General features: G+C 37.4%; 1 protein-coding gene across 6 annotated transcripts in view; it reads right to left on the bottom strand.

The window, feature by feature from the left end:
- Nucleotides 1–21865, bottom strand: part of macrod2 (mono-ADP ribosylhydrolase 2) — a 705053-nt gene that overhangs the window by 150456 nt on the left and 532732 nt on the right. For all 6 annotated transcript variants that reach the window (XM_073873423.1, XM_073873424.1, XM_073873422.1 and 3 more), the window contains exon 8: nucleotides 19834–19907. In XM_073873423.1, the coding sequence (XP_073729524.1) occupies nucleotides 19834–19907 (74 nt within the window). The remainder of the gene's footprint in view (nucleotides 1–19833; nucleotides 19908–21865) is intronic.

Below are 21865 nucleotides of genomic sequence, written 5' to 3'. Positions count from 1 at the left end.
AATGGGTAAATATTGGACAGAACACATGCTGTGTTAAAATTTACCCAATGTTGGGTTGTTGTTATGCAACCATGGGGTATAATAACCCAGCAGTTGGGTTAAAACAACACAGCATTGGGTCAATTTTAACCCAGCAGTGTGTTCTGTCCAATATTAACCCGCTTAAAAATAACCCAGTCATTTTTAGAGTGTATTAAAAAAACTGATATTCAAAAATGTTACATTTTACAAATATTTACATATATTACTTGCTTCCGAAAAATAAATGCATTAAACTTACAAAATTAGCTTACCGATTTTTTGTAGACAAAATCCATCCTCCTTTCTTTCCTCAAAAAGAGTTTGATCACTTTGTTGTACAGGTTGTACTTTGTTTAAGTCCTTTTCTATCACCATGGAGGTTAATGCTGAAAGTCGAGACTGTTCAGTAGTATTTCTGACATAGGTTTTAATTTGTTGTAGGGCTGAGAATGTCCGTTCGACTAAAGCAGTGAACACAGGAAAAGTCACCGACAAATATGTCAATGCATACATCTGCCTCATGCCCCCCTCAGATTTTTATGCTAAAGGAAATTAAAGATTTCAACAGGTTTTTTGAATTCAAAATCAGCCATGGCGTACATTACAGTCTGTTCTGTTTTAAGCCGGGACAGATTGAATAGTGCAGGATTTTTTTTCTGGTATGTTTGAAACTGCTGGGGGTCAATCCAATCAAATGATGCAAAAATGCTGACAATCTTTGCAAGCCTGTTAGATGGCCCCCGGTGACACCAACTCGAAATCTGATTGGTTAATGCAATGATTTCATTGCCATTTATCTTAAGCCGAAGGCGCCCACACTGTTTGTTCTGAAGGCCTAGGCAGATTTCTTTGACCCTGGCAACACATGAAGTCTCATGATGTCTGGATAAATGTTCTATAATAAATATACACCACTGAAAGCAGCGCAACTAAGAAAAAGCTATGAAATAAAGATAATAGACTATTATGGGATTCATTTAATACACACTCATAAATATATTAAAATGTAAATCAGTGATTCAGAGAAGTGTTTAGGCCAGCAGAAAAGGCTTTGCTGGCACTGACGGCCCACCAATGACATAACAATTTGGAATACAGTGGAATTTATTCATTTGTGAATTGTGATTTTTTGTTTGGTATGCCCCTTTTTTGCTATGACAAAATGCTCTTGATTTGGCATGGACTTCAAAAAAGATGATCCATGTTTTCCCAGCATGATTTGAGAATACTCCAAAAGCATCATGTGTGCCTTGATAAAAGTGAGAAAACTTGATCTTACTATGTGCCAAACATTTGCATATTTGATTAGTGACCACAAAGTAGTAAAAAAACGTATTCATGTTATATCATCATTTTTTTATTCTTCAACTTATGTTCGATTTATGTTTATTTAATGTATTTCAACCAATCGACAGCCTCATATCTAGCTTCTGGCCTTGATGAAACATTGACAACATGAAATATCTTTAGGCCAGTGGAGTTGTTATCCATCATCCATGGAAAGGTCAAATAATGTGCTAGTGGCTGGCAGTGTAAACTCATGTTTGTAATGTTTGTACGGCCCCTCGAGCAGCCGAGTCTGTCAGAACATAATTAATGCAAGTGAAAGAGAACATTGAGTTTGAAACCTGTTGTGGCCTCGGGCCATGCTTTGAAGCCAATCCTGCCTTGGTCTCTGAAGGTACGAGATAAAGATCATTTGGTTCTCCTGTGCTGATCTGAGACATCTACCTGTTGATTTACATTCACTGACACTCCACCGACTTTACGAACCCAAAGTCATCGGACCGCGAGACAGAAGAAACATACAAGGCCTGGTCAACTGGTCAATCCCGAACATATCACTGAAAATCCACTGATGCCCAAAAAAGGCAGGGAACCACAATTATATTAAAACTGTTTATATTACAGCAATTCCAGTGCACTTTTCCTTAAATTGGGTAAGAACAGACACATAAAACACTATTCAGAAAGGTTATCCAAACACTCAATGCTCAGCTATCTTCAAGTTACAGCAAAGGCCAAAGCGTGGGTAAAATATGGTAATGAATCTATGAATTCCACACAAAATCTCCAAACTATTAATATAACATCAAGCTGGTGGACTGGAGGGGGAAATTATGCAAAATGTAGGCCTGCTAAATTGATGGAGTTGTTTGTGACATTGCAAAGGCAACTGTTTGGAATCTAAACATGAGTAAATCCAGAAAATCTGTCAATGCAGTTTATGTTAACTTCCTCTGCATTATTTTGGCAATTTTTGTTCGTTTTCTGTAACTGACAGAAAGAAAATAGAAAGCTAATAGAAGAAAAATGAAAAAGAAGGAAATATACAGTTATGTATATAGAAATGATCTACTCCTGCTCCAATCTTAATCCTCTGTCAGTCAAAAGATGAATAACAGTGATCCTCATTACGGACAGTAAATGCTGATGAGGGTCTTTCATTCTAAGGCCTGAGGTTTACGGCTTAATCCATATTAATAAAAGCAGCAGTGAGAGATGCAAAATAGTGGACGTTACATTTTTATAATCTTCAATTTCTGTGAGACACAGATAGCAGCCATAATGAATCTCTATAATGAACGATTAACCAATAAGGATGTCATCACTTTATTTTGGAGGACGTCTGTTGTCTCACTGTTGTTTGAGCAGTAAGTTCTATCTTTCTGAGTTTTTAGTCGACAGGTAGGTTTCTTTCAGGAAATGTAATTTAATTTAAAACTAGACTATATGCACTCTTAAAATGTCTGGGTTATTTTTGACCCATAATGGGTAAATACACAGAACACATAACTGGGTTAACCCAATACTGGGATCATAATAACCCAGCATTGTAGAGTGTATAACGAAATTAAACACCTTTTTAAAATGGCTTTAAATTTCCCAATATCTTGAACGTTGAGCCGATTACTGCACATAGCTCTTATATACAGTACTGTGCAAAAGTCTTATGCTGCGTTCAAACCAAACACGGTAGAGGCGTCAAGCGCGAGTGATTTCAATGTTAAGTCAATGTAAAAACGTGTTGACGCGTATCTGGAGGTCTCGCAGTGCGAATGAGGCGTTTAGTGCGGTATTGAATGTTGCCGCGGCAAACTCGCAAGTTGAAAAATTTTAACTTTGGCGGAAAAACGCGGTGCGTTAACCAATCAGGAGCTTGCTCTAGTAGTGACGTGATTACAAAAAGCGAGCGGAGTCGCAGAAGCCCCTCCCATGACGCAAATTTCTGCGTGAATGTCTCAGAGACTAGAATTTCACACGAGGATTTAACACGCAAATGAAGCGAGTAATCTCAAAATGTTCCAGCAGCAAACTTGACGCGGTAGACGCGAATTTAAAGGAACACGCCCACATTTTGGGAATTTAGCTTATTCACCGTATCCCCCAGAGTTAGATAAGTCCATACATACCTCTCTCATCTCCGTGCGTGCTGTAACTCTGTCTGACGCAGCCCCCGCTAGCTTAGCTTAGCACAAAGACTGGAAGTGGGTGGCTTTAGCTAGCATACTGCTCCCAATAAGTGACAAAATAACGCGATCATTTTCCTATTTATGTGTTGTGATTTGTATAGTCAAACCGTGTACAAATAACAAGGTGATATGAGACACAGCGATCTTTTAACAGTATACATACTGAGAACTATATTCTCTGAAGACGAAGCACTGCCGCATGGGCGGAGTGATCTGCTCGCAGCACACGAGAAGCCCCTGGTGAGGAGCAGAGAGTTCGGTCAGAATTGTGCAAATCACTCCGCCCATGCGGCAGTGCTTTGTCTTCAGAGAATATAGTTCTCAGTATGTATACTGTTAAAAGATCGCTGTGTCTCATATCACCTTGTTATTTGTACACGGTTTGACTATACAAATCACAACACATAAATAGGAAAATTATCGCGTTATTTTGTCACTTATTGGGAGCAGTATGCTAGCTAAAGCCACCCACTTCCAGTCTTTGTGCTAAGCTAAGCTAGCGGGGGCTGCGTCAGACAGAGTTACAGCACGCACGGAGATGAGAGAGGTATGTATGGACTTATCTAACTCTGGGGGATACGGTGAATAAGCTAAATTCCCAAAATGTGGGCGTGTTCCTTTAACACCTCAAACGCGGCTGGTATGAACCCACAGCTAGGCCACCACCACCAGACTGTTTTAGAGGTTTTACTGTCCATCCATATATATTTTTCAATTTATTTTATTAAGATATAAACAGATAATACAGGGAATGTACAAAAAATAAACATTTTCAGGACTAAATGTCTTCTTTAGGCATCGTCAGTGTTTTGTGTGACCTCTCTTGTCACTTAAACAGGGTTCTTGCAGGTTTCAGCAAGTTAAATTTAAGACCTTTTTAAGACCTTTTAAGACCATTATGAGTAAAATTTAAGACCAACACGACACATTACTAGAAGCATTCAAATGATCTTAGAAATTCTTAAAACGTTCTATTTTTATTGATTCCGTTATAGAAAAATATAAAATGAACGCAGTTTTAAAACAGATAATCAAAATACATGGAAATACATTATGCTTAACTCTATTAGACCACGAGTGTTGGCACCGACAAATTTTACCCATAGCCCTTTAGGAAGAGACTTCTGACAATGGAAGCCCAAAAATGGCTCATAGTGAGCCATTGATATACATTGAGTTAGAGGCAAAGAGCTGTGATTTTTCTTAATTAATAGTCAAGAAATGCATTGATTTACAATATTTATACATCACACTAAAATGTGTAAGTAGTAGGCTATTTTTATAAAATTCTAACAACAATGTTTTTTGACAAATAAAATTCACTAATATTAGATCAGTTAGTATGGTCAGCTGCTGGTTTGTGCCTAGTTTTACACTGCCTCATACAACTTTAAAGCTTTAAAATGCATCACACTCTGTAGTACGTAAGCTTATAGGGGAGGTTTCCCAGACAGGGATAAGAGCTTTCCAAACTTGAAAACAATTTGCACTGACATATTTTAAAATACATCAAAATGCACACAAGTAATGGTTTTAGTAAGGCATGTTTAAAACTAGTTATATATGTCATAATTAAACTAAGACCTAGTCCTGGTTTAAGCTAATCCCTGCCCGGGAAACCACCCCATAATGTTTAATGTACAACTGACCATAGATATGTATATAAAGGCTAGATGGCTCGTCCGCGCTGCTGGCCAATTGAGTGCAACGGCCGCATTTTGGCGGCCATCTTACGACAGGGTGCTCGCTCACTCGTAGCATTGAGTTTTAATGATGCAGGTACTTTTAAATGACCATAACTTGCTTAATTTTTTACCGATTTTCAAACGGTTTGGTTTGTTATAAACGTCAAAGATGTACCTATGACACTGCATACCTATACTAAAAATAAAAAATAAATTCATGAAACATGTTAAAGCATCCAGAATTATAGCCACGTTAATAACGTTTGTAAAAACCCAAACCGTTTGAAAATCGGTAGAAAATTGAGCAAGTTATGGTCATTTAAAAGTACCTGCACCATTAAACTCAATGCTACGAGTGAGCGAGCGCCCTGTCCTAAGATGGCCGCCAGGTGATGACGTTAGGGACTCCGCCTTGAGCCATCTAGCCTTTATATACATATCTATGCAACTGACTGTGTGCTGTGTATATATCTTGTGCCTGTTTATAAATATACAAAGAACAAAAGATCACTTTCAATTATTATTAATCCCTAAAAGCATTAATATATGCATTTTATTAATACAAGTTTTTAATAAATTAATGTATTGCATTTAATTGAATACAGAATCACAGAGCCAAAAAAACACTCCACCCATACGTTTTATGCATACATATGCACTATATACTGCCATCAGGTTTAATAGCCTCTATAATTACACAATAACGGATGAATCTGCATTAAGAAAATGAAATTTACCATTAAAAGGCTGTTTGATATGTGCTGCTAACGTTATCCACTAAGACCGTTTCTAAATCCGAAGGCTATAGCCTCCGAAGGGTCGCATTTCTTATTTCAGAAATGGTCTTATTTCAGAATATTAACTTTGAAATTAACTTTAAAATATTGATTATTATTCTTAGTTAATCGTTAATTGTTGTAATATGCTTATGACTTGCGAATGTAATGCTCAGTTTACTTAAATAAACCAGGCGATGCCGTATGCAGCAGCCTGCCTATGCGAAAGGGCTCTGATTCTACCGCTGTTCATTTAACCGTAACTCCTGAAGCATTTGCGCAATCAAAACGTTTGAATTGTTCCTAAAAGACAATTGCACTTTTTTGAAATATATGGTTTATTACGGTACTTTCTTGCTTTCCGTCTGTCAATCGCTGATGTTTGTGGAGAGCTGAAGGGAAAGCGTGTTAGGTTCAAGTGCATCGCAGCAAAGAGCAATATTAAAGTCTAAAATATAAAACTGTGTAACACTAAAGTTGACACGCTGTTGGTGGCTTGTGACTCGACGCCCCGACTGTTTAAGTTGATTTTCAATAAAGCAGCATTGATTTTTGTTCGCTTCTGTGTCCTCTATGTTTCAGAACCGGGCAAATGCTCAGGTAAGCCACGGGCTTATAAATTACCCCGAAAAAGATTTTTGCTTATACAGAACTAAGTTTAAGGATGATTTCTCGCCAAACCCACAGTAAACAGTCAGATCACAACACCTGAAATATAGCTTATGGCACGATTTGCGTGGATTATGACAAAGGGCGGAGCGTTTCTTTTTAGAGACCCACCATCATACACTTTCACTTATTAAGTTAGTTCTTCAGCGTTTTAAATTACTATTTTATTTTCTGCGGACAACGCTTTTTGGGAATGAAAAGAGGTAAGAAATTTAAGACTTGGGTAAATTAAATTTAAGACCTGGGAAAAAATTTGGGTGTTTTTAAGACTTTTTAAGGCCTTAAATTTAACATTCTGAATTTTAGACTTTTTAAGACTTTTTAAGACCCCGCGGGAACCCTGTTAAAGGTATAGCGGAGGATTTTCTCGAATTTTAGAAAAGAACCGCCTTCTCCACTTTTTTAAAAAATGCAATTGCGCAACACTTCTGATTGACAACTAGGAGGACCAATAGGCTTGATGATCCACCCAGAAAAAGAAAATCCTCCGCAATACCTTTAACACATCTTGAGCGTTTTTGAGCAGAATGAAGTTAAAAGTAGCCTGGGAAAACCCAGACAATTTCCGACAAATTTACTTTTGCTTTGCAAGTAAGTCTGGCAAAGAGCCCATTCAAGCCCATTTCTAATCCGTCGAAATTGCGGCACGAATCATAAACGTTGGTGCGGGCTTTACACGATGACGAAAGCGCAGTGACGGTTAAGCAGATTTTGTATATTAAAAAGATGGATGCAGCCATGGAACATCACTCGTTCGAATTAGCTATCACGTCTGTTTTAAGCGATGTAAACTTTTCCTTTTCGTTAAAAGAACAACACTCGAAGCCTTCATATCTAATACGTCATCTCATATATCGCTCTGATTGGTTTTAGGTCTATCCAATTGCGCCCAGAGGCATTTGAGCGACGCCCCTTTAGAAATGATTTGTCTATGAAACTTTGCCAGACCATAACTCAGTTACTACTGAGAATGGTCTGGTTTAAACAGGCTAAGTAAAAAGACAAATTTCTTTAAAATTAGAAATTAGGATTTAATTTTATTTAGGTTTAAAAGATCCTGCCGTTTCCTGCTATTGCTCAAGTGGAAGGGAGCTTATTCTAAAAACTCGACACATCGGTTTATATTTTTATACTGTTTTTAATACTATATATATATATTTCCTGTATTTTCTGGATGTATTCTATTAAAGAGACTGAGAAACAATTATATATGATCACTATAACATTGCAAAACCACTAATCTAATGGTGGCCTAAGATGTATGCACAGTACAGTACATATAAATTTCACTTTTAAATGTGTTCATAGGAAGCCATGTAATAAACAGTATAATGTACACCTGCTTTATCACATTGAATGTGATAATGACCTGCGGCCAGTACATTATTCCTTATTTATACAAGAGATTTACAAACGGAAAACCTATAGGACAAATAATAGATAACTACTCAGAGAACACCTGCTTTTCAATATTAGAATAATGATAATACAGAAAAGCATATGACAGGAAAAAAATGTAAACGTTAGTAATGATGTAAGCGTTAGTAATGACAGCTCTCTAATCAAGAGTGATAAGGTAAAATAATCGCTTTCATTTGATTGACACGATTTCTCACCTGACAACGCCAAAGTACGCATGTAAATGAATAGTGAAATTTATATTCTAAGTTTACAGAAAATTGATTTTCATGTGAGCCTACTGTAGGGCATATTGACTGTGTGAAAGCAAATTACTCTAACCTTGGGCTATGAACATATTTCATTTGATCCTGTAAATACTTATAAACCTCGTAGGCTGTTTATGTGCTCATTTCTCACATCATTTCTTTCAAGTAGTGCTGTTATCGGAGAGTGAGAATAAAGGTCACACAGATGTCTTAAAATCATTAATGTGATAAGCGCATGTTTAGAAAAACAAAACAAAACACAATGACAAGGTAATTTGTGTAATGCAAGGCCGTCAAAGACATTGCATTAGAGACAGAAGAATAATTAATTTAAGTCAATTATGATATGGCATGACTGCTCTTTTCTTCAACATTATAATGTGGTGTAAAAACAATCAACACATCTAAATGACAAAACCACTAATTAGCATTACATTAGTCTTACTATACAGGGGCATGTGATGAAACAAACATCTTAGATTTTTTTAGAAGCGGGTATAGTTGGGGTGACTTTACACAGATTATGCCATTGCTTTTAAAACACAATATGTGAAATCCAGGCCGAAGTCTCATAATCTAATTGATTTCACATTGTTTCAATCTTTGTCATAACCTTACTCAGTCAATATGAAAGATATCAAGGTTATATTTTTACAGAATGTTCTTTATATTATGTAGGATGATTTTATGAAGAAAACACTAAATTACTAAAAGATAATCATAGATGGGATTTACAAATTGGGTTACAGATTTATAGACACTCCACTTTTTTTGAAAATATGCTCATTTTCCTTCCTAGCCATATCGGGCTAGAAAATCGCAACTTTTAATTTTCCATCTGACTTAGTACACAATGTAACTACAGAAGAGTGAAGTTTTAAATAGGAAAAAATATGGAAACTCTTTGGTTATATTTTTTAGCGCAATGCTAATGGTCCAATCAGATTCAATGGATTATGCTAAGCTATGCTAAAAGTGGTACTGCCAGACCCGGAAATCAGCTGAATGGATTCCAAAACTGTAAAAATCAAATGTTTAACTCTAGGGGACCTGGCAAATTAGCATATTTTCAAAAAAAGGGAAGTGTCCCTTAAAGGTGGACATTATACAGTGTATTGCCAACATTTTCTAGCTACTTTGGCTCAGTACCATTTATTTAAAAACCACGTCTGTTCCCTTAAGTGACACTGAATATGGACGAGAGTCCTGTCTTAGGTAATAAGGTTATAACCTCTCCTTTTAAGATGAATTAGGCTTGGCCAGTAGAGAGAAAAAACACCATATCTGTTTTCTGTGCTCTGATTCAATGTTTTAAAAGTAAAGACAAGATATGCAACAGATCCTGAATACATTACTGGCTACTCCATTGTGCTCTTTGATGTTTGTAAGTGTGTGTGGCTTTGTGTGCATACGACAACATGAGTTTCTCCATACCTCCAGATTGTTGTGGCAGCACATCGCAAACCCGAAATTAAAGGTCAGACAGCAATTTTAGAAAGGCCTGCGACAGCTTTGAATGCAGTTTCTTTAGAGGGCATGTACCGCATTATCCAGATTTCAAAGTAGTGATGGCAGCTATTCAAATCTATACAGTATAACTTCCTATTCACACAAAGAATGTCCTAGATGAACTATATACGAAAGGAAATGATGCCCACATGCTGTTAAGAACCTAAAACATCTTCAGCTTTGAGTGATGGAAATAGTAACATAATTGTTTGCTGATGATATTTCCAGTTTTCTGCAGCTCTCAGAACTCATTAACATTCATCTAAATTGTATTCTGTACTCGTATTAATTGTTAATTTTTGTCATTTTGGAAGATATACACACCCAGTTTAAACTTAAACTACACATGGCAGTCATTGGAATTATTCCTTTATTGTAAATTAAAAGGCAATTGAACTTAAGTCCGAGTTTCAACTATTCTATATGCCTACTTCTTTGGAATAGGCACAACAGAAAGCCATTCTAGCCCATTCTCCAGCGGGCACTCTCATACATCTTCCTTACCTAAATGACAATGAATTTCTCCCTGATGTCACATTACAGCCTTACCTGCCACAGTCCCTGCTGAACTTGAAATAATACAGTATTTACCGTTCGGATAGCAAATTGCCCATCACAATGGGCATTTGTTTCCATTAGCTACTCAATCTCAGTTCTCGTAGCTCTGGAGGGGAATTGCATTTATTATCTGCATCCTTAACATGACAGATGGCATAAAATAAAAAACATGTTTACAAAATAAATAAAAAAAGAGAGGAAAAACTACTTCTGTCCTCAAAAGCCACAAATGACAGCAGAGGGCAGAGACAACCTCATTGCTTTATAACCTTAGTAACACTTCAAGCACAGCACGGACGCCTCGTTCAGTCGAGGTTTTATTAGGAGGAAACCACTACAATCTGTTTCATATGTCAAAGACGTGTGGGTGATACGGGCCCGTCTGGATCAGGGTCCGAGACAGTGTATTAAACCGTCTGCCGGGGCTTAATTGAGAGGCATCAGCCAAATAAAGTGTCACAGCGCATTTTTCACTGGAAGATTAAACTAGTGTAGGTCGGAATTACATCGAATTAGATGCGAAAATGGGAAAAGCAAACAGATGAAGGGAAATGCGGTGGAGAGAAAAACCACATTGCCGGCATATGGACAAACAGCGGCTGTGATTGAAGTACATATTTTCCAGCCAAAAGCACTGCAAAAGGCTGTTGTAGTTGTGTTGAGTTTTTTTATCCAAGATCGTAATGTCTGGTCATGTAGAACACCTTGTCTACCAAAATACAGTACTGTATAATACATCATTATGAAAAGTGGTGGATTTTGTTTTTTGGTTGACCAAAAATTTTTTTGTATGCTCCAACACTGTCTGCTTTCATTAATCATTTTGTGCTGTTAAATATAATATAAACTAAAAGCCTACCTACTGTTATAAAACAAGTGAAACTGATCCTGGTCTCCCCTTATCCTTTACAAAACCGTTTGTAACAGGCACTACTATTAACACTCATAAGCCCCATGTTTACATTAGAGGTCTGCGGGGGTCAAAATCACCCCAGAAATTGAAAGAGCGATTACAAAAAATATATAATTTTTAAATGTATACATTAATGCTGTGTTTTGGAGTATATTAGATATTTATGTACTTGTTTACCACCTCAACTACACCATTAGCTTGCATGCAAAATATATATATATATTTTTTTTAAAGACATACTATGCAGTTATTTTACCTTAAAATAACAGCTTCAAAGTCATAGTAGGCGGAATCATCCTCCTGTCGAAGCTCGGAGAGGATGCCGCTAGCAAAACCAGCAATGCAAGCTTGAGAGAACCGCCCCTGACAAATCTTGCGAGAATCACGACTTGCTTTACGGCAACAACATGACACTGCAAGAACCGACCGCCGGATGACGTCAAAGTACCGCAAGAATGATTCGAGACGGCACTTTGACGTCATCAGGCTGTCGGTTCTTGTAGCGCCGCATGAAGTCGATGAAGCCTATAACAACAACTGTACACGCGAATTTAAGACGTGAGGCTAAAACGATTTAAAAGTTAAGAAAGTGCGTTCAGAAGAGAGTAGGAAAAGGAAAAGAGAATCTGACCGCGTTAGGAACCGGACAAGAGTCCCACTCGGTCAGGTTTTTACTCATTGGCGTGAGCTAAAAAAACAGCACTGGATGCAATGGGGATGGTGATCTTGTTGATGGACTAGTAAGTAAATCTCTTATTTGTAAACTTGTTTGCGGTCTATGTTGTATGTTGTTGCGCTTGCTTGTAGTATGTCATGCGATTATCATGACAACAGTTGTCAATATCTCACATAATTATCAGGACATAAATAAGCCTAGAGGTTGTAAATAGTGTAAACGATTATGATAAATAGCAATAATCATGTATAGTGGCATTATAACGAACAATGTTATGAAATAATGCAACGTACACAATTAACTTTGTCATGGCATTTTGTAATGTTTACTTGTGATTTAGCTGCAATCATGTAAAAACGTTATAAGCCAGCAAACGCGGTAGGCTACTTTATTATTATATGCACTCTACACTTGGAATAAACTTCTTATTATCATATTACCATCATCTGTAGTTTAGTAGACTATGCAGTAGCCTAATATTTGTATGAAATTGTGAAACATTACCTATCCTCGGAGGTGTACTAGAGTGGGAAATTACGACAGTTGCAAGTATTCTCCAGCGACTCTAGGGGTCGCTGTTTGACAAAAACGCTGAAAATGCATAGAGCGGCTTTAATGAATAATTCACATAAATTATTATCTAAATTTGATTTAAATTCTTATCTGTTGAATTCAGCTATCTGCTGGTTAGATTACAGTTTAGGAAATAAATCATTTTGATCAGAAGAGGCCCATAGAGACCCATTCATTTCACTGGATGTGGCCAACTGCTCATATCACTACTTTAATGTTACATTTTGTAAATTTATGTATATATAAACATTAGAAAGGACATTAAAAATAAATATTATTTTAAATAGTAGCTTTTTTGTAGTTTTTGGTGCATTTTGAAATGCCACAGAAATTTGACTGTAAGTGTGTGTGTGTGTCTGAATGTGTTTGTGCGCGTGTGTGTGCGTGTTTGTGTGTGACTTTGTGTTTCTGTGTGTGTCTGTGTCTTTATGTGTGTTACTGTGTTTTTGTGTCTGTCTCTCAGACAATGACGTGTTTGTCCCGTGGCGCCTGGACTGAGCCATTTGTTGCAACTCACCGCTAGATGTGCTAAAAAATCTACACACTGGTCCTATGAATAAGGAGCCAATGATATTGAACAATATAATTTATTAATTCTTTAAAAACGAAGTTTTAATTGTAATGAATCATTGTGTTTATTGGGACTGGGACTTACCAAATAACCACAGTTGTCTGTTACAGCATCTAAAAGAAGAGTGTGCAGTGCTGTCTGGAGTTATAAGAGCAGATGAAAGTGTGACTTCCTGCTTTGATGCCCTCAGATGTGAGAGATCATGACAGAGATGGAGCCTGCGGCGTTACAGACGAGCCGCCCGCTTCTGCTCAGCTTCACCCCAATAGAAAGAAACACCTACCGTTTGCCTATTACGATGATATTATGCAGGACACAAATGCCTTCTGTGAAGCTCTTTAAATCTTTTAAGGGCATGGGGAGCTAGACTATGGGATAAACCTAAGCTAATCAATCGCACATTACAAAACTAACCTTTCAATGTAGACCACCGGTGTCTAATGTATTGTTATGAATCCTTTTGTGTTTGTAAAACCATTGTAAAAGCATGCAAAGCAGATAGATAGGCATGTAGGTGTTAGGTAGGTTACTAAGACACCTAAATAAATGCAGTCCTTTGCTGTATTTCTCTATACCGATCTTCTCACTGCCACCCTGCTCGAGTCAGAAAACCTGTCTCCATTACTCTTCCCCAATGTGGTATTGTGAACATACACCCTGGCCCGCGAAGGTTAACCTTCAGTCATCAATCAAAATTGTCGGTGCATGAGGTGCTGCGGCAAAGCTATATCATGATATATTACGCATCTTAAGGTGGCTAAGAGCACGGCGCCTAATTTACAAGCCCAGGATAATGCACTTTATTGTGAAGTTAAGAGTGTAGCGCATACATGCACTTATATCCTGCGATGCACTTGACAAACTAATGCACCTCTCGCATACCAAGCCTTTAATGGAATTCTCAATGTTATGGACAGAGATGGTATCAGTACAGTAAATGAGCATGCATACAAGAGGTTAGAGAGTGTTTTCTGGGATAGCCGTGAGAATGAATTGAATGCTATTAAAAGAGAACTGTTAGGGTGCGTTCGGATTCTGTATTTAATAAAGTTAATAAAGTATGTAAGTGTGTAATATAAGTGCATCAGAACAACAAACATCTTTCCTGCTACCTATAGGACAGAAATAAACAGGTCCTATTGGACTCAAGAGAATATAACAAAGTGATAAACCAAAACGGTGAAAGTCCAGAGTTTAGGTCATGTGTTAACAATTTTATTTTTCAAGTGCCTGTTGTTTCTAAACACATTATAAATGTTAGAAATGTATTGCTGAAACAAGTTACATAGACTGTGAACTATGTACTGTAGTACTAAAATGCAGGATTTGTCAGGCAGCATAAAATGTTGGCTCAATGATGCACTTGAGCCAGTGCGCATGGCCCCTCCCATAACACTAGCATTTAAAGGTTAAAATGGCAGCTTTTCCACAAGTGGGAGTGGTTTCAATGGTTTTCCACCACTTGAGGGCAAGGAATGCTGCCTATTTTATATAAATTTATTTTATGTACTTGGCGTTTTTTCCATCATTCGAATTTGGTTGGTTGGTTAATAACACAATTTAATAACACTCATTTAAAGGCTGGGTGCACGATTTTTGAAAAAAGAAAACACTTTGGATGAGGGAGTCGAGCTGACTACCAAAACAAACTTGTGGCCAATCAGCAGCAAGGGTCATGTCTACTAATGACACGGAGGATAGAGCGCTCAATTCTATCAAACCCCTAATGGTGCATTCCCACCAGCCGCGGTAGTGGCGGCAAAATGCGTTATTCGCGCGTAGTTGGACGCTTGAACATTTGAGTTCACACGCTTCATTGGCGTGTGAAAGACGCGCGTGAAATCCTAGTCATTCGAGATATTCACGCTGACATTTGCATCATGGGAGGGGCTTCTGCGACTCAGCTGAGACTCCGCCACTCGGCTCGCTTCCTGTAATCACGTCACTACTACAGCAAGGTCCTGATTGGTTAACGCGCCGCGGAAATCCGTCGAAGTTCAGATTTTTCAACTTGCGCGTTTCCCGCGGCAACGCTCAATGGGTGTGGGGCGGGACTATCAAAAGAAGGTCCAGATTCTATTGGGGTAGGGGCGTTTTTGTTTAGGTGATTTCAAATGTCACCATTGGCTTTCAGAGATCGTGCACCCTGCCTTTAATATCTGACTTCACATGGACTTTCACAGTTTTTTACAACTTGACTCCTGAACTGTTTAGTGCCCACAAGAGGTATACAGGAAAGATGATCAAATGTTATCCATCGTCTTCCTGCACACACTGAAGAGCAAACAGATTAATATCTAAATATTTTCAGTAATATTTGATGGCAGGCATTTATATCACTCATGATGAAACAATCCCACATGAAGTTTGGAGCTTATTGGGTTTTTTAAAGTCTCCCTTCTCAGAAGCCTGACATGAAACACAACATTACTATTATGTATCTTTCTTCATAAAGTATACATACTGTATACATTATTATCATATGTGGTTTTTCACAGTATTGCGAAACACATCTAACCAAAATAATATTACTGTAAACAAATCTTTAGCAGTCGGCAAGAACCATCAAATACAGAGTTTAAAAAAAGCATCTAGGCTCTTTTGCATAAATCATTTTTTTTATTTAGGATTTATTATTTTAGAGCAATCTTAGTTGTGTCATTGCATCATAATACTAGCACATCATTAGCAAATACTGTAGCTAAAATAGCAGCATTTGAAGAGTTTTGTTGCAAAACGAGAAAAATCCGTTTTTTAATTGTTCAGAAATCGCGTTTTTTGGTTGTGCATTCCAATTAATATCAATTCAACTGCAGTTGGTTTGTTTTGATTTAAACCTTCATAACTTAAAAAATACAACTAAGTAGCACCATAAAACAAAATAATAACATGATAACATAATAATAAACATGTTTTGACAAAAATGTAAAAAAAGGATTTATCCCGTTTTGCGACGAAACTCTTCATTTGTCCATGATGAAAGTGAATATTGCCTTCAAATGTTACATTATAACTTACAGTTCATAAAGATCTAAATTTTAGTTTTTAAAACGTATGAAATCAAAAGACTTGGAAAATTAGTACACAAGTCAACCGGACACTTTTATATGGTGCTTTTTCAATCTTAATAGCCAATTTCCATCCACTTTCACTGCATGGAAGAGGGCAGTTTGGATGAAGCTTTTGCAGCCATCAATGTTAGAAGTCAGATAATGGGACAGGTAACATTCTGGCTAAACACACACACTAACAATAGAACAGTAAATCCCTTTTACACATCTTGCGGTGTTTGTTCTCTCTGGCTAAATACAGAGTAATTAATCCTCAAGTCTTCTCCATTCACGATCAACCTGCAGGCTTTGCTTTGGCAGAACAATCACAATAAATTAAACTGCCCTCTCTTCCCATAGGTAATGGCCAGTCAATAAAGGGCAGCTCAGAAATATGTTATGCAATCTGTCTACATTTAATTCAGTTCACTACAAATATGAGCTTCCTAAAATAAAAAAATAGAAAAACCGTGCTTAGATGGCAAATTCCTAAGTCTTACTGGGTTTAGTGGTGGATTGTTCCAGTCCATGTAAACAAGATGAATGTCAACATTACATGACTGAAAGCCAAGATATTTGACATTTGTTAAGTCTATTGAGACTATTACAATTTGGAATACAAAGTGCAGGGTTCCCACACCTTAGCTAACTTCAAATTCAAGAACCTTTCAAGGACTTTCCAGGTCCAATACCCTCAAATTCAAGAACTAAATGTGGGGACACATTTCAAGTGAGAGCAAGGTTACATTGTGTTACCTTTTAAGATACATTGTTACAGTTCCCTTTTCAAGGGAACTTGCGCTGCGTCACTGTGGTGACACTTTGGGGACGCCTCCAGGGGTAAGTGCGTCTGAATGCGTTTATCAAATTCAACCAATGGTGAGGCTTAACGACAAAGACAGGGTGACGCAGGCGCCAGGAAGAATATCGCTATCTGAAATATTGCCAAAGACGCGTTACAGGGACGCAGGAAGTATGGCAGGGGAGACGCAGCGTCTCGTTCCCTTCTCAGGGAACAACAGTTACCCAAGACGTTTTCATGTATCAAACACAACTATGCAAAAAAGCATTTTAGGTATGAATCAACATTCGCATACAGAAAATATAAGCATTTAAAGTGAACACTTTAGCACGTGTGTTAAAGTCTAGGATTTTAATGATATTATCCTACACTACACAGGGAATAATATGGATTTTTTTTCCAGAAACTTCTTGCATAAAATAGATTCAAGCACTTTCAATGACCTGTATCTATGTATGTGTATTTTCAAAAACTTCCCATGGCCTTGAATTTTTTCCCCCATATTCACAAACTTTCAAGGATTTCATGGACCCGTGGGAAACCTAAAAGTATTTATTCTTTGAAACTCATCTCTTAGTCCAAACCACAGAAGTCAAGAAATCTTGCTGTATGTGATCTTTAGTGCTGCAAATTTAAACTTACGCACAGATTTAATAAGCAGGGCAAACAAGAACGCAACTCTGAAAAGAGCCAATGGGAGTGAAAATTTAGTCCATTTAAGGCCAAACAAAGGTGTAACATCTCATCTCAAATCACAGTGGCCGCAACACATGTTCCAGTCTTGCATAATTGGCTGGTTCGCACTAGGTTATTTGCATAAGGTGATCTGATTGGCGGATGCACGCATTGGCGCTTGAAAAGTTGAGAAATGTTCAACTTCTGCCGCGAACAACAGCAGTAATGCGAGGGCAGTAAGGTGACGTTGACGGATCCACAATTCAGTTGACGTCACCCATTAAAACTAATGAGGAGCATTAACGCTTACACCCCGTGTGCCATAAGGATTAAATAATAAAGTATGATAAATAATAAATCACTATTTTATTTGATTCTCAAAGACAACTAACATAACCATCATCACTATTAAAAAAAATCATAAAAAAAGGTTAAATACAAGAATATGTACAAATTACAAATATAATGGATAGACACTGCAAACACAATTATACGGGTGATTCTCACGAAAACTTTGTTTTAAAAATGTCAAGCATGAAAATGTAAAAATTGCTTAAATTTACTTTTTTTCCCACCAGACATTGACAAACAAAGTCTGGAGTAAATGGGAACATTAATTTAAAAACTTTTACTTATCATTTAACACTTTTTGTAACATAATTAAAAAAATTAGTCCTAAAAAATCTCATTACCGCAACAGTCAGAAAACATCAACACTGACATATTTTCAAAATTACATGACAAACCTGAAAGAACATAATTTGGAGATTCTGCACATGCATTTAAAATCAAAGTATTATGCTTCTATTAATTAAATTAACATTTAATAAGCATCTGTTGCGGTAATGATAATCAAAATGTCGTGTAAGCATTCTGACAAGACAATATTTCAAATTAACTGTAAAAAAATTATCTTACCTGGTAGCCATCTTGAAGTAACTGGTCCATGTGCTTGGTCACTCAAAATCAAACTTTATTAAAATTCTGTATGTGTGCTTAAAATGTTCTCAAAAAGTGTTGCGGAGGATGAGAACATCATCATGGACACATAATTTTCCTAATTTTTCTTCATTATTATTATACATTAATATTCAGTAAATATTTTTTCAGTCATCTAAAGCAAGGTAGAACACAGTATTGTGTTAATTCTGATGCTTTTTAATGTTACTATATTACACATTTTAAAGCTAAAATCATTAGTGCCGTGGTGTTTCAATGGTTTCGTGAGAATCCCCTATACAGTAGATTATAATTTATAGTCCAACAACAAAATGTATTCGATTGTGATAATGCTTTGCAGAACAGATTATGCCATATCATCAATGTCTTTGTGGGAAAACAAATGCAACAAAATATGATGTTTCGCTAGCTTCTTCCACACCATACAACCAAACATTAAGCTTATGTTAATTAATCCACCGTCATTTGCTAATCATATTAAGGAGCAATCTTGTTAAAACAGTCTCTAATAAACCATTGCAGTCAAACATCTAATTAGCATGTCCAGCTGTCAACATCAATACACATTTAGGCATTCAGTCTTTAAACATCCTCATAATAACTTAATTGATTCACAAATTCCTTTTGGCTTATTTTATTCACGCATGCACGTTCCCTACCCTTGCCTCAAATAGATGTTTGCAAAACAGGCCCATTTCAAAAGCCGACAGACCATGTAAGGCAAGCTTTAGTCAAGCTGAACCGCTTTCTAATTCAATGCACGCTAAGGTAACAAGCTGCATAGATGATTAAGTCAGGCGCTTGGAATTGCCAGGTTTAGGTTTCCGCAAGAAATCCTCTCATTTGTTGCCTTCGGTTTAAACCTACTCTCTCAGGTATAAGACCAGACACTTCATTAATGCTTTGTAGCAAATGCAATTTGAATCAAACCTCAAAGCGGTGAATAGTAAGCACGGTGCACTGGCTAAACAACTCCTAAAACAGCTGGAGATCACATCAGAGAAGCACAAACAGAGAGACGGAGACAAAAATGGCCTTTGCAGAGAGCACTTGCCACTTCACATTTTCCTCCTGGAAGGTTTGTGAGCTTTAATTGATTTTTCATCAGGGAAATGGACTGTGGAATCGGGTTCGAACATTTCCTTTGCATCCAGAGTACCTGCCATTTTAAAAGTCTTTGCTTTTCAGGACATGGCACGTAACCTGAACTGTGCACTGTATCTGAGGCCTGTTGAACAATCCTAATGGTTCCTACCTTATTCATGTTGCTCTTGATCCAGTCTTTCGCAGTCTTCAGAGCGATTTCGGCTGCCGGCTCATTGGGAAAACCTGCGGAGAAAAAGGACTCTGTTTTGAGAAATACAGGCATATGTGCTCACACGTTAAGATTCACGCAAACATCACCATATGGCTATTGCTGTTCAACTCTTTCCACACTTTCAACAGTAACTACAAACAACAATCTGTTGAGTGTGCACACAAATCCAAGAGCGAACGTTCACACGATTCGCCCATCCAAAATAACGCCCACCTTTTACATCCGCCGTAACATATTTCACACGACTGTTTCTTTAAATGTGGTCTATTACAACAAATTCATCACTAGTGCTTGCCAATTCCTAGTAGATTTACAGATCCATTAAGGTGCTCCGATGCGATCGTTTACACCGGTAGGCGCTCGGGTCACCACCACAATGAGAAAGTAATGACACATTGACCAGAGAATGTAAAAGACGACACCACTAACTGCCATATTAATCACTGGATGCCGGGCCGTGATGGGAAAACGGTCTCGGTGTTAACACAGCGTATTGATTGAGGGTAAATTGATTGGAGGAAATTAATATTTCATTTGCAATGTGCATCTGTTGTCCAGCGAGTGCGGCGGTGACCCTGAGGACCCTTCACAGCACCCAGACGCTGGGGTGACGGGAGATGTAATTACCAGACGGCTGAAGAGATGTTTTCACCTCTCTATCTGTTCGGCAGCCTGACAGAATGCTATCTGTGTCTCTTGATGTCTCTCTGTACCTTTCAACACTAAATAATTTGGGGCTCTGTTGGATGTGAGCGGAGAGGCGGAATCTGACATAAGCCCTCTTTGGTCAGTGTCTGCCCTAGTCATTCCTTGTTTTTAGTTATTCCTTACTTGACTTCTATCTCACTTTCTCTTTCTAAAAAAAGGCAGAACTGACTGATTCATGCTGTTGGCTGAATGGAGACAGAGACAAAAGCAGAAAAGTATTAACAGTATGCTATCCTCTACTTAAAATGGTGATGTGATACAGATTTGTATCATATTGTGTTGAGGGCAAAAAACGTGACTGTACAGGCAACAACACCCCTGTACATTTCATTTATTTAGTGTATTTCTGTTCCAGTTTAAAATTGGTTTGTGCTTCCCAGGCATTAATTATACAGCGAGAGATGGATAAAAGGAAAAACATGGTAAGAGAAAAACAGATGGGTCTGTCTGTAGACACTTTGACAAGCTCCCTCAAGGTCACAGTTACTGTAACAGTCAGACCTCATTGAAAGGTTTCTCTGATCAGCCATCTTCTCTTCTGACTGCTTAACATGCTCCATACATGCCTGTGAGATCCCTTCAGACCAACATCAGTGATCCATCTCAATCAACAAAAAGAACAGCTTGAAAAAGAGGGGATTTCATCTGATTTGTGTCAGATCTATGGATTCAGCAATTTGTGAAACTGTAATAATGTAAAGAATAAGGAAAAGTGTAGAAATTTGAGAGACAAGCAAAATGCAGAGTACTGTATACATCCTATGCATTAACCACAAATGTTGCACAAAAACAATACAGTTTAAATATTTTTGCACGTGCTATTAAGCACACTGTCAGAAATAAAATTGTCCTTAGCTGTCACTAGGATGGTACCCTTTCAAAAAGTACACATTTGCACCTAAAGAGTTTATATTAGTACCTCAAAAGTACATATTAATAACAAATGTATACACATCTGTACCTAAATGGTAAATATTACACTCTAAAAAATGCTGTTTTTTTAACCCATCGTGGGTTTAAAAGGGACGAGAACAGCAGCTGGGTTGAAATTAGCTTAGAAAATTTGACCCAAAATAGGTTAAGACAACGCATTATTTTGGGTTGAAACAACCCAGCATGGGTTCAATTACAACCCAGTGGGCTCGTCCCTTTTTGACATATTTTTAGAGTGTAATATTCACATTTAGGTACAGATATGTATACATTTGTTATTAAAGGGGACATTTCACAAGACTTTTTTTAAGATTAAAATAAATCTTTG

The sequence above is a fragment of the Misgurnus anguillicaudatus genome, chromosome 11, assembly GCF_027580225.2.
Source record: "Misgurnus anguillicaudatus chromosome 11, ASM2758022v2, whole genome shotgun sequence".
NCBI lineage: Eukaryota > Metazoa > Chordata > Actinopteri > Cypriniformes > Cobitidae > Misgurnus > Misgurnus anguillicaudatus.
Note: the sequence above shows the minus strand (reverse complement) of the source record. Positions and strands in the feature narration are given on the sequence as shown.